The following is a 14,058-nucleotide window of genomic DNA, read 5'->3' on the forward strand; positions in this document are numbered from 1 at the left end:
TCATCCTTGATGGCGCTCTCCTTCACCTTTCCCGTGTACCCTTCCAACACCATAAAGAGTTTGTATTGTCTCCCAAATAAATCTGAATTCCTTCCACTTCTCTCCACCTTTTCTGCTCCCAACTTGTCATCACCTCTTGACTCCAAAAATCACAATAACAGGCTTGATTGAATAAACATAGAAAACCGTGCACCCAAAACTTAAAAATACTCATTCTTCCTAAGCATACTTAAGACATTTATTTAAAAAATTTATCTCAACCAATAAACTTCAAATTTCTTTTTTTTAAAAGATTTTATTTATTTGACACAGAGAGATCACAAGTAGGCAGAGAGAGAGGATGAAGCAGGCTCCCTGCTAAGCAGAGAGCCTGCAGGGGAGATCATGACCTGGGGAGAAGGCAGAGAGGCTTAACATACTGGGCCACCCAGGCGCCCCTATAATTCAAATTTCAAAGAATTGTACAATACATACCATATTCTCTGATCACAATGTAAAATATAAATACAAATATCTATCTGGAAATCTAAGAAAACAAAAAGGCTTCCAGATAACTCTGGATCAAAGAATAAACGATGATGGAAATTAAATACTTTGAACTAACCCATAATGAAAATATATCCCAAAATTGTGGAATACAAAAAAATACGAAGAAGATAAATTTTATAGTGAGTTTATCATCTTGAATTAAGGACTTTGACAGATTTTAAAAATATTTTTTATTTTGAAATAATTTTTAGACTCACGAGAATTTGCAAAGAAACAAGAATTCCCATGATTTACCTTTTACCAAGCTTCCCCCAATGGTAATATCTTATATAACCATAGTACATTTTGATGTACTTTCATATCAGCTTTGCGCTAAATATTTGAGATAAATTATTTCCCATGTTTTCTTAAGCTCTAGGGCAATTTATATCTACACTATTTCTTTTCAGAAAGATTGGGTTTGAAATAAATTATTGATGTGTCTGTATAGGCATAATGCCTTTTAGAAGTTAAGTATTTCAAACTATTGCTCTTTTTTTTTTATGTAAAGATTTATCTATTTGACAGACAGAGATCACAAGTAGGCAGAGAGGCAGGCAGAGAGAGAGACAGGGAAGCAGGCTCCCGGCTGATCAGAGAGCCCGATGTAGGGCTCAATCCCAGGACCCTGAGATCATGACCTGAGCTGAAGACAGAGGCTTTAACCCACTGAGCCACCCAGGCGCCCCAAACTATTGTTCTTTTTTAAAGCAGTCTTACTGAGATATTATTCATATATCATACATTCCACCCATTTAAAGTGCACATTTCAATGGTTTTCAACATATTCAGAGCACTGTGCAACCATCACCATTATCTAATTTTAGAATATTTTTGTGCCCCCTAAAAAAAATGCCATGCCCATTAGTCATCAAGTGGGCAATCCTCATTCCCCTCCCTTTTTCTCCTCTACCCACCCCCTCAAGCTCTAAGTAAGCATTAATTAACATTCTGTCTGTAAATTTGTCTATTCTTGACATTTCATATAAATGGAAAATTGTACAATATGTGGCCTTTTGCGACTGCCTTCTTTCCCTTAGCATAATCCTTTCTAGGTTCATCTATGTTGTCCTATGAAAGAGTGCTTCATTCCTTTATTTTATTTATTTATTTGACAAGCAGAGATTACAAGTAGGCATAGAGGCAGGCAGAGAGAGAAAGAGGTGGAAACAGGCTCCCTGCTGAGCAGAGAGCCCAATGTGGGGCTCGATCACAGGACCTTGGGATCATGACCTGAGCCGAAGGCAGAGGCTTTAACCCACTGAGCCACCCAGGCGCGCTGCTTCATTCCTTTTTATGAAGGAAGTACTAAATAACATTCCGCTGAATGGATATGCCATATCTTGTTGTATCCATTCATTGGATGATGGACATTTTAATTGTTTTTACTTTTTGCCTATTATAAATATTGCTGCTATGACAATTCATGTACAAATTTTTTTATCAATAGATTTTTTTTTTCATGTACAAATTTTTGTGTGAGCATATGTTTTCAATCCTATTGGTTATACCAACACAATGGTGATGGTTGCACAGTGCTCTGAATTCCAGAGGAATCCCTGGGTCATACGGTAACTCTGTGTTTCACTTTTTCAGGAACTGCCAGACTATTTTCCAAAATAGCCACATCATTTTACATTCCCACTAGCAATGTATGAAGGTTCCAGTTTCTCCACATCTGGCCCAACACTTGTTACTGTCTGTCTTTATCATTACAGCCATCCTAGTAGGTGTGAGATGGTGTCTTTAATGGCTTTGCATTATCTTTAAGACAAATATCACAATTATTTTTACACATATGTATTCATTTTTGTTGACAAGGTAATATGTTCACTTGATTGCAAAATGTGGAAGGATAAAGAGGTATAAAGTGAAAAGTCTCCCTCCCACTCTTGTTTTTACATCTACCTTCAGCTACCTACCAATAGCCTCCCACTATCCGCACAACCCCTGTAGTTTCTTATATATGTTTCCACAGTTTCTTCATTACAATCAAGCAAATACTGATGTAAATGTATATCCCCCATTTAGAATATAAAAACTAGTTATGTAGAGTTTAATTTGAAGCTTTCCCCCCACTTAGTACATCTTGGAGATATTTTCATATCATATGTTTTGTCTTTTTCACAACTTCATTTTATTCTTTTGTATGATGTACCATAATCAATTCGACCAGTCAGTGGATATTTGCATCGTTTTCAATCTTGCACTATTAAAAACAATGTTGTAGTAAATAACCATGTGTATATGTCTTTAACATTTTTACTTTTTGTAGTTATTGATAAATTACTCTCTATAGAGGTTATATTTATTTACATCGTCAGCACCAGTGTATGAGTGTCTATTTCCCTAAAGGCATTCAGTAAAGAAACTCAAAATCTTGTCACTGTAGCCTGCAGTGGTCTTGCCCTACTACTTTTCTGGTCTCTTCTCATACTATTCACTCCTGGCTTTCTGCCTTCCAACCCTTAAGCTTTTTTCATCCCTTCAGATCTTGGTTCCTTTTGCAGGAGGGCCTTTGCCCTTACTCCCTTCAGCCTGGAATGTTCCCCATCTCTCTCCACTTAGCCTAATTAACTCCTGATCATTCAACTCTCAGCTCCAGAATTACTTCTTTTTTTTTTAAATTCTACTGTATAAATGAAATGTTCTTTTATTTGTTATTTTTTCTCACTTAACTGAATATTTTCTGTTCTTTCTTCTTCCTTTTTAAAAAATTTTATTTCTTTTCAGTGTTCCAGAATTAATTGTTTATGCACCACACCCAGTGCCCCATGTAATATGTGCCCTCCTTAATACCCACCACCAGGCTCACCCAAACCCCCAACCCCGTCAGAATTACTTCTTCAGGAAACCTTTTTGACACCCTAGTTAGGTGAGATTTGTATGTTGTAGCATGTGATAGAATCTTGCCTTTCCTTTACCATATCCATCTCAGTTTATAATCATACATGAATCAATCAATAATTACTTGATTAGTATCAGCTTTCTACATTAGACTCCTTGAGAGCAGGGACTGTGTTCATTAACACTTAATGCTTCACATGGTGCCTGGTACATAGGAGGGTATTAATGAAAAAGCTATTAAATGAATAACTACATGAATGAATAACGAATGAATGAACAAAGAGGAATAGAACATGGTGGTTGTGCAATCAGTCAGACAGCTTCGAGAGCCAAATTCTGGCTTTGCCACTTATTGTGCGACCTTGAATTAGTTAAACCCCTTAGACCATCAATCAGTTCTCTCATCTGTAAAATAGTGGCAATGGTACCTACCTTGTAGGGTGGTTGAAATTAGAAAAACATGTATCTGTCACATAATAAGCACATATTAGGTGCTAGTATATCATGATTATCATTAATATGATGAATGATTACTATCAGACTAGTATGATTTTAACCTCTCTGCAGGACCCTCACAGGGCACCAATGTCCTCCATGTATATCTTCACCTACCTGCTAGTTGGGAAATTCTTCCTCAGATTTAAAATCAGATTATTCCTTTTAAGATTTTATTTATTTATTTGACAGACAGAGATCACAAGTAGGCAGAGAGGGAGGCGGTTGGGCGGGGGAAGCAGTCTCCCCACTGAGCAGAGAGCCTGATGCGGGGCTCGATTCCAGGATCCTGGGAGCATGACCTGAGCCGAAGGCAGAGTAAGCTTTAACCCATTGAGTCAACCGGTGCCCTTTTTTTAAGGCAGAGGGAGATTGAGAAGCAGACTCTCCGCTGAGCCGGGAGCCTGCCGTGGGGCTCCATCATAGGACTCAGAGATCATGACCTGAGCCGAAGGCAGATGGTTAATGACTGAGCCACTCAGGCGCCCCTAAACTCAGATTATTTTTAAAGCATTAAACAATGTTTTTAAAGTTCATTTCAGCTCATTCATTAAGTCAGTAATTATTTACCATACTTCTGTCATTCATTCATTTAGCAAGTATTTCTCAAGCCAGCTAGGTACTATTCTAAGCACTGGGGATTAAGTGAAAACAATAGAAAAAGATCCTTGCCTTTCTGAGGTAATATTGGAAGAGGCAAAATATAAATATACAATAAAGTGTCAGACAGCAATGTGTATATGCTATGGAGAAAAAAGAATCAAGGTAAGTGTAGGAGTGTGGTACAAGTATTTCTAGATCCTTGTAAACCATGGGAAAGCGTTCAGATTTTATTCTAAGTGTGAATGGAAGTCTCTGAAAGGTATTGAGCATGGGAATGACGTGATCTAATTTTCGTTTTAAACAAATCATTCGGGGGGCACCTGGGTGACTCAGTGGGTTAAGCCTCTACCTTCGGCTCAGGTCAGAATCTCAGGGTCCTGGGATCAAGTCCCGCATCAGGCTTTCTGCTCAGCAGGGAGCCTGCTTCCCCCTCTCTCTGCCTGCCTCTCTGCCTACTTGTGATCTCTCTCTCTCTCTCTCTCTCTCTCTCTGTGTCAAATAAATAAATAAATAAATCTTTAAAAAAAAATCATTTGGGGCACCTGGGTGGCTCAGTCATTAAGTATCTGCCTTCGGCTCAGGTCATGATCCCAGGGTCCTGGGATTGAGCCCCACATTGGGCTGGCTCTCTGCTCCGTGGGGAGTCTGCTTCTCACTCCCCTTATGCCCCCTTCTCATGATCTATCTCTCTCTCACGCTCTCTCTCTCTCAAATAAATAAATAAATAAAATCTTTAAAAAATAATAAAGAATATTCAGAGCCTGGTGTTTAACCAAGACTGGGAGGGAAATAGGTGGCCAAGAGGCAGTTATAATAGTTGGGGTCTGCCAGCCTAGGAAGAGGAGCAGTCCCCACCCATGCAACCTCAGTGGGACTGGAGAACCGACTGGATATGGGTGGGTGGGATGAGGTGGGGTCACAGAGCAGACAGAACACCTTCCTTGTTGGGCTCCTCTAGGACCAAGAGAAACTTAGTGCAGGGTGTCTGGCTGGCTCAGTCAGAAGAGCACGCAGCCCTTGATCTCAGGGTCGTGATTTTGAGCCCCATGTTGGGTGTAGAAACTGCCAGAAAAGAGAGAGAGAGAGACTTGGTGCACTTGAGAGCCAGGGAAAAGGGGAAGGCAGCCCTGATGGTGAGGGGGAGGCAGGAGCTTGGATTTCGATGTGCTTAGTTTCTCAGGTGGTGGCTGCCTGTTCCTGTGATGATGTCTTATTGAGGATTAGAGTGCTGAAGAACAGTGAAGCCTCAGGGCTTGAGAGCCGACAGGCTTTGCAGAGGTTAATGCTGGAACAACTAACATGGAAAGGGGTGAGAGATCATCTCAATGTTCAGACACAACTGCTACCATTTACAGAAGTGTCCACTGAGGCCAGGGGCTGCACAAGACCTGTCACCATTTCTTGTTTACCCCGAATCAACTTTGCAAGCAGGGTAGGTGTTTTTACCCATATTTTATACATGATAAAACAAATTCCTAGGGTTAATTAACTTACTCAAAGACACAGGGCTCGTTGGTCACTGACCAGGATTGTGGGGAATCAAAGCCTTCCCATTGCTCTACTGGAGTTAGACCAGAAGGCCTGAACCCCCTGACTTAGCAAATGAGAAACCGGACACCTAGAAAGAGAATGTAACCTACCCCAAGAGCACTGTTAGAAATTAAACTGTGGTGGTAGGCGGGGTGGCGGGGGCACAGCTGGCTAGCTCAGTCAGAGGAGCCTACAACTCGATCTTGAGGTCAGGAGTTCAAGTCCCATTTTGGGTACAGAGATTACTTAAATTAATAACAAACAAACAAAAAACTCTTTAGAAAAAGAAAAAAAAAAAAAGAAAAGAAACTGAATGAGGGCTATAAACCAGGCACCCAGCATGAAATGCCTCTGTGGGGCGTATGAAAGGGTCCTGGGTGGGAAAGAAAAGCCAATAGAGAAGACACAAAAAAAACATGAAGGAAGAACTTCTCAGTAGGGTTCACAAGGCCTTGCCTACAGTTTTCCACAGAACCTCTGCTCTCTCTCCTCCACACACCCTATGCTTCTGCTCCCCAGGTTCCTGCAGTTTTGTCCCTCAACATGCAACACTCCACCTACTGACCCCGCCTCTCCTGGAAAACTGCTCACTGAACAGCCAAGTTTCCTGTCTCTGTGAGGCCTTCATGCTCAAGCCTCAGGACCCCGGGCAGGCCCCCAGCAAGGGGAGTTGGGCGTCTCTGGGCGGCTACAGACCAGCGAGGTCATCTTTCCCCAGTGACCGCCACGTGATCCCACCAAAAGTAGGCTTATGATAGTGAAGGAAAAGAAGAGAGACAGGAGGAGCCCAGGATCTGCAGAAGATGGGGAAGGCCCAAGGACGGGGAGATAAAGCTGACTTTATCTCTTTCCTATGCACACCCACCCCTCAGGCCCCGATTGGGACTGCCCTATACTGGACGCCCACAGAAGGATCTAGGCAACTGGCAGGTTGGAAAGGCCATGGTGAGACACAGCAGTCAGGCATCATAGCACCAGATTTATGTTTGCACGTACAGAGATTATACATAAGTTGCACATTTACAGGTGAGACACAATGTGGGAGGACCCCCGGAACAAAGGCCTTGCTGGAGGCTAAAGTAGCAGACGTTCCACTGAGGCCTACAAGGGGGGATGGCCATGGGGAGGGCCTGAGAGGCAGGCTTCTGGACAGAGAGGTGGGCTGCCTTGGGCACAGCTCTCTGGGAAGGGGCAGGCCTCCTGAGGATGGGCCAGGGCGGCCAGACGCTGCTGAACACATGCTGCCGTCAGCCTTGCTTCTGGGTCCGCATCCCAACAGTCCTCCAGCAGCTCTCTCAGGCCGCCAGGGTCCTGGGAAGAACAGGAAGCAGGCTTAATCCTGGGATCCTCAGTGGCCCTCAGAGGGTCCACCTTTTCCTCTGAGGAGCTAATTCAGGTTAATGACTTCACATGTGGATGGGAAGTTACTCCTCTTCCTTTCAGGCGACCAGGGTCTTAGGCAAACAATGGTTAACCCCACAGATACTTGTGCCATGGAAATTACAGATCAGGTAGCAGGGAAAGGGGCTTCCTGCTAGGAAACTAATTATACAGACCCTGAAATACCACTGTTTGGCCACCTTTTTAACCCTTTACACCCAGGACTGGCTTTTAGTGGGTCATGGCGGAAACACGAATGTGTGGGACAGGGCAAGGAATTACTGGATTGAACGTTGGGCTCCACTGTACCAGGAGAGGAGCCATCTTGGGAGCAGAGCTCAGGCAGAAGCAAAGCTAAGGAGGCCTTCCTGGAGGAGGGGACTGAGAAATAGGGCTAACCGATGGTGGAGAGGAAGAGAGACAGACCAGGCAAGTGTGAGCAGGAGGAAGGTGTCTGTTTCAGGAATGGGCTGTGAGACTTATGGCGGAAGGGGATGAGCCAAGGTGTAGAGCAGATCTGCCCAGCTCCAGCTGAACAGGAGACAGGAGTGGGGATAGATGAGAGGAGAGAGGAGCAGATGGGCTGGTCTACACTCTCCAGGTCCCCAGCCCACTAGCAGGTGGGTTCTTACTGTGGTGAAGCCGTGCCAAGTGGGTGGGATGCAGGGCCGCCTTCTCTCCTCTACCGCCAAGGTCCACAGCTCACAGGTGCTAGGAGTGCTACCCAGTTCTGCCTCATAGGCCATCTGGAAGGGTGGTGGTCTGCTGTCTGGGGAAAGGCACATAGGGCTAGATGTCAACTAGTCCTGGGGTGCCTCCTCATGGAAAGGCCAAGAGGGAGAAGGGCAGAACTTCCTGCATTAGGAGGTAGGTGCATCTAGAATGGGTGGGTTAGTAATGGGGGGAAAGGGGGGCACGGTCATACCCATTCTTACCCGGCCACAGATCTGGGCAGCGGCTCAGGATCTCCCAGAGGAGCAGAGCCAGAGAGTACACATCGGCTTGTCGGAGGGCCGTGCCCCAGTCCTGTAGGTCCAGAGTCTTGTCCAAGAGCTCTGGTGCCATGTACCTCTGGGTGCCAGCCTGGAGAGAAAGACATGGAGGGCCAAGAGTCATCTCCCTGGCAAGCCTTGCCACAACACTGGTCCATGCAGTATCCCCCCAGCTAGAGTCAGCAACGTCCTAAACCTCAGAAGTACTGCTGTTCCATTGCCCCAGCAAAGAGCGCGCCTTCATCAGCAACACTGCCGTCATCCCGGGCCTCACCGTCATCCAGAGTACTCACCTCCATGATGGCAGCAGGGCCTCGGGGTTGAGTAGGGGCCCAGGTGGGAGGCTGGGCGAGGCCAGGGAGCACCAAGGCGAGGCCTAGGTCTCCAATGACACATGACCCATCTTCCCGAATGAGCACATTCTGGCTGCTCAGATCTCGGTGGGCGATCCCTGGTTTATATTGGCCTGTGAGAGAAGCCAAGGTTGAAGGGGCATGGGTCTTCTTCCTTTCTCTTTGGACCCTCTTCTTCCCCTCCAAGCTAAGGGAGAATCAGAAGCACAGCGGGTGGCTCCTGATTCCATGGCTTCCTCCTTCCGGCTCACCCACCATCCTGCCAGCGCTCCTCATGGAGGAATGCCAGGCCCCGCGCCAGAGACAGTGCCATCCGCACGGAACTTCCCCAGTCACTGGTGTGCTGGGTCAAGTAGTGGCACAGGGAGCCCTGGGGAACAGCAGAGAGAAAAGGAGGACACATAAGCTGGAGGTGGCCGATCTGCCCCAGGCAGCAGAGATCAGTCTACAGACCTCCCCCTGCCTCTCCCAGCAGATGGACATGCTGATCCATCCAGGCCGAGACAAGAGGCAGGGAGGAATGAGAACGTGCCTCTGTCAGACCAACGGGAAAACAGTAGCCCTAGTTAAGTGTCTGAGTGCTTACTGTGCCAGGCCTCCTGCAGTCCTCACAACCCTAGGAGACAGGGGCCTGTCACTCCTCTGATAGACGAGGAGCTTGAAAGAAAATGAAGTACACCTGCTGGAAGTCACTTGGTGAAAAGCAAGTAGAGCTGGAACCCCAGCAGTCTGACTCTAGGGTCACTCACGAGTCACCACCTTATCCGGCCTAGGGACCTGAGACACCAACAGAAGCGGAAGAGGCAGGGCGAACTCAGGAGTGGTATTCCCCGGGAACCACTTGGCCTGCGGTGTCAGGCGCCCCCTCCTCTAAGAGCCTCTGGGAAGGAGAGGGAAAGGAGGGGAGCAAGTGGGAAACCAGGAAGGGAAGGAGCATTTGTGTCCCTCATTCCACAAACATGACTTCAGTGTCCCAGGGAGGTTCAACCAACCAACCAATCAACCAACCAACCAACCTAGGAAAGCAGACGTTGTTGAGCTAGGCATTAAGGCACATGGTCAAAAAGGGGACTTCTCTGGATTCAGGATTTCAGAGGGAGAGGACTGCAGGGGCTAATAAAGTCCTTAGTCCTTAGACGGTCCATACGGACAGGGGCGGCCTGGTCCCTGCCTACCTTGTCCTCCTCATCCTTCCTGTTCATGATCGTCCCCTCGAGGTACATCCCCTTGTTCTTCTCTCACAGTACCTCCTCTCTCAGCACTTAGCACACTTGACATTTGACGCTTATTTTTGTGTTTACCTGATTCGCTACTGTCTCCCCCACTACTGTCTCAAATCTACAAAGGCAGGGACGAGGCTCTTTGTCTTAGCCCAGGAGGTTTGGCGTACGGTTCAGAAGATTCATAAGCACTCGTTGGACGAGTGTGTAAATGGCTTTGGAGGGCTGTGCCTTGAGATATTTCTTAACATTGGTTTTCCTTAAGGTTGGGAATATGAGTGGTTTTGATTTCTCCTTTTCTATGTCTCATGAGTAAAAAATATTAGCAAGTATTTCTTGACTAATAAAAAAAAAACAAGAAAACAAAAAAAATCATTTTTCATGTTCTAGAGAAGAGGAAATCTGGAGCAGAAGAATAAACGCAAGCAGGCCCCTGCTGTCTCCCAGCCCGGCACCCCCATACACACACAGGCACAGACACACAGACACCTCTCCGTCCTCACCTTCGGGTGCAATTCCAGTACCAGCAGGGGCCCACAGGGCAGGGGCCCAGGGCCCCCTCTGCTGGCGGTGATAAAGCGGACAACGTGGTCGTGCTGTAGGCCTGGCAGCTCGTACAACGCTCTCTCGGCTTGGAACTGGGCCACAGCCCTCCGGGAAAAGGCCTTGATGGCTACCAGTTTGCCTTGCAGCTGTCCAGCCCACACCACTGTATGACCTCCTTCCCAGATGACCTGGTGGAAACACGGTGCTGGGTGCGAGCCTCAGCTCGCATCAGGACCAGGCTTCCTCCCCAGCACACCCTCCAGGAGGGACCAGAGGACCTGCCCCCCCACTCCCTGGGCACCTGAGAGAAACACAGCTCGGGCAGCTCGGGCAGCTCAGCACTCCAGTCCCTGCCTGATTCCAGCTCTGGCTCTGGCTCTGGCTCTGGCTCTGGCGTTGACCCACCCTGCACTCTGCAGGACTTTCGCTGTAGCAGGGCTGGGGCAGAAAAGAGCCCTTGGGTCAGGGTACACAGGCATGGAGACTGAGAAAGGGGCTTTGTGGGAGGTAATGGGTTCAGGCTGTAGAGATCTTAGAACCGTGGGATCAGGGGAAGCTGGAAAGGGCCGAGAGCTTTGGGGCAGTGACTGGGGGTGACAAGGGATGGATGAAGTAGATTAGTACCCAGGATGCTGCTGCCCAGCAGGAGGAACAGGAATAGTCCCAGCAGTACCAGCGCCATCCAGATGGACTCGCCTAGATATTAAAGCAGGAATGCAGCCTGGATGAGCCCTGCCCCAAATCCACTCCACTCCTTTCCCCTCCTTAGAGAACTTGCTTCTGGACCCACCCCCACCTTGGTCACAAGCCCCTTATCTCCCAGTCACCAGGGCAACCAACTTCTCAAGGCCAGGAGGAAGAAAACTTGGGATGGGGGTAGGGTGAGAACTGGCCCTGGTTCTACCTCTTGCCCTAACCTGGGCCCCAGCCCCTAACAGGCCCCAGAACCCTGCATGTCTACCTGGGACGGTGGGGGGACCGTGGGAGCCAGGAGTCCCAGGGCTCCCTGGAGGAGGCAGATGACTGTAATTGGCATTGCAGAAGTCAGTGCCACACGAGCAGGTGAAGAGAGTGGACCTCGGGCTGGGGTGGGCTCGGGGGCTCAGGTCACAGTGCGGGGACTCACAGTCTGGCTCATCACTGTCTCGGCATCCTGATTGGGGTGGGATTAGAAGAGGAGAGAGAGGGAGAGAGAGAGAGGGCGAGCGAGCATAATAGAGTCTGGGAACAGAGGATAACCCCCTTCTCTATCAGAGGCATCCCCTCCATCTCATTCGGGCTTTTCTTTCCCTCTGCATATTCCATTTCTCCTCCTCTCCCGCTGCCGTCACCCCCCTCCCCAGGATGTACCTGACTCCCACCCTAGCTTCCACCTGCTGTATACTTTGCCATTCACCTTGCATCTCCACCTGTGCCTGGTCTTGGGTCAGGTTCCAGATCCCAAAACAGCAGCGGCTGTAGAGGCAGCGGATAACCCTGGGAGGCCCTGGTCCTGCATCTAGCAGCTTCCCCAGTGTCTTTGTGCTTCCCCGCACTCCAGGGGCCTCAAAGAACACACAGGTCCGCCTGCTTGGGGGTGCTGTGGCCCAGGGTGGGGAGAGGGGAAGGTTCAAGATGGGAGTGAATGCAGGGGCAAAAGCAGCAGCCAAAAGGAGACACAAAACATGTTTCATATACCAGGACCAGCATGGTAATGCTGTAAGAGGAAACAGGGTCAGCAGAGGTCTGGAACCTGACCTCACCATGGGGACACATGGATCTACTTTTTGCCCTCACTCACCCACCCCACTTACTCTTCCAGAGGGGTGGCTGCTGCTTCAAGTCCCCCTTTCCCTCAGTGGTTGAGTGAAAAGCCCCCCCCCGTAGACACTTACCTCGAACAGCTGTGGGAAATAGTACGCAAAGGCCCAGAGTCCCCAGCATCATGCTGGAGGGGACAAGCAGCATGAGGTGGTGAGCATGAACCAGCACAGCTGCCCTGGCCAGAGCTTCCTTCAGATATAGGGCGCTGTGGGGCTTCCGATCCCTCAGTGCCCAACCCTGCCCTCCTCCCTCTTCCCAGTCTCTGTGGGGGAGACGGCTGCTGTGGGGGAGAAGATGGGTGTGGGGAAAAGCAACGAGAGGGAGGAGCAGAGAACGGAGCTCATATCCTCTTCTCTGCAGCCGCCTCCTTTCTCTGCAAAGTGGGAGGAGGGGGTCTTAGAGGCCCAGCTGAGAACCCTATGATGCCTAACTTCAGACCTCTGCCCTTTGCTGACCCTGGAAGAAAGTGCTGGATCCTGTCAGCCCTTCTAGGCTAGAAACCAGAGTGAGGTCAGCTGAGGGATTCAACTGTGCCCAAGATCCCTTCTTTTCAGGGCTCAGATGTGCAGCAATCTGGGCAAAGAGAGGCTTCACAGACTAAAGTTGACCTCAGTTTCCAAACTTCAGAATCAGAAAAGAGTTATATAAAATTTCTCAGAGTTTAAAAAGTCACATTGGAAATGGGTATAATGGTAAAATTTTATGTTACCAAAATTTTAAAAATCATATTGAGTCAAATACTGAAGAAAAATCAGAGAAGGTAAAAACAAAACAAAACAAAACCCAAAAACCACAACACTTCTATTGAGTACCTATGTGCTAGGGCATAGCTAGGGCTATGCATTTTACAATCATCTCATTTTCTTCTCCCATTGAGCTATTTATTATTATTTTCACTGTACAGGTAAGAAAGCTGAGCTTAGGAAACTTGCCCAAGGTCAATCTGCTAGGAAATAGCAGAGCTAGGATTTGTTTTGTTTTGTTTTTAAGATTTTATTTATTTACTTGACAGGGAGAGAGATCACAAGTAGGCAGAGAAGCATGCAGAGAGAGAGGAGGAAACAGGCTCCCTGCTGAGCAGAGAGCCCGATGTGATGCGGGCTCGATCCCAGGACTCTGAGATCATGACCTGAGCCAAAGGTAGAGGCTTAACTCAGAGCTGGGATTTGAACCTAGGTAAGTCTGATTCCAAAGCCCAGGCCTTACTCTTCACATTAGTCTATGATGCCTGAAAACAAACAAAAAACTCAGCAATAAAAAATATTTCCAGAGATGCCTGGGTGGCTCAGTTGGTTAAGTGTCTGCTTTCAGCTCAGGTCATGATTCGGGTCCTCAGATGGAGTCCCACATTGGGCTCCCTCCTTGGCAGGAAGCCCGCTTATCCCTCTGCCTGCTGCTCCCCTGCTTGCGTTCTCTCTATCTCTCTGATAAATAAATAAAATCTTTAAAAAATATTTCCCTCTGATACAATAATTGAATGTTAGAATTTAGATTGTTGAGAAAATACACATCATTACCTGCCAGCCGGCCATGAACTAGAAAGGGAGCAAACAGTTCAAACTACTGCCACCAGAGGTCAGCAGACATAGGAGAAACTCAGGGTGCTTCAGCCTCTGATGACTGATGTCCATAGTCCATCTCCTGTATTTATTAAGAGGCGGGGACTGTATAATGTGAAGGCAGAGCCCAGGGTGTGCAGCGTGAATGTCCGCACAGAGATGGAAGAAGTTTATAGCTTGTGCTGTAATGGGAGACAGGAGT

At 47.6% G+C, this 14,058-nt stretch overlaps 1 protein-coding gene across 1 annotated transcript; it reads right to left on the reverse strand.

Moving 5' to 3' along the window:
- Nucleotides 1-7,006: 7,006 nt before the first annotated feature.
- On the reverse strand, nucleotides 7,007-12,362 carry AMHR2 (anti-Mullerian hormone receptor type 2). Its single transcript, XM_032876655.1, has 10 exons — nucleotides 11,891-12,362; nucleotides 11,456-11,647; nucleotides 11,119-11,190; nucleotides 10,796-10,932; nucleotides 10,452-10,682; nucleotides 8,984-9,098; nucleotides 8,669-8,841; nucleotides 8,319-8,466; nucleotides 8,016-8,152; nucleotides 7,007-7,314 (listed from the first exon to the last, which is right to left on the reverse strand). The coding sequence occupies exons 1-10, from the start codon at nucleotides 12,237-12,239 to the stop codon at nucleotides 7,105-7,107; spliced, it is 1,764 nt and encodes a 587-aa protein (XP_032732546.1). The 5' UTR covers nucleotides 12,240-12,362; the 3' UTR covers nucleotides 7,007-7,104.
- Nucleotides 12,363-14,058: the final 1,696 nt, after the last annotated feature.

This window comes from Lontra canadensis, unplaced genomic scaffold, assembly GCF_010015895.1.
Source record: "Lontra canadensis isolate GAN:19392208 unplaced genomic scaffold, GSC_riverotter_1.0 scaffold59, whole genome shotgun sequence".
NCBI lineage: Eukaryota > Metazoa > Chordata > Mammalia > Carnivora > Mustelidae > Lontra > Lontra canadensis.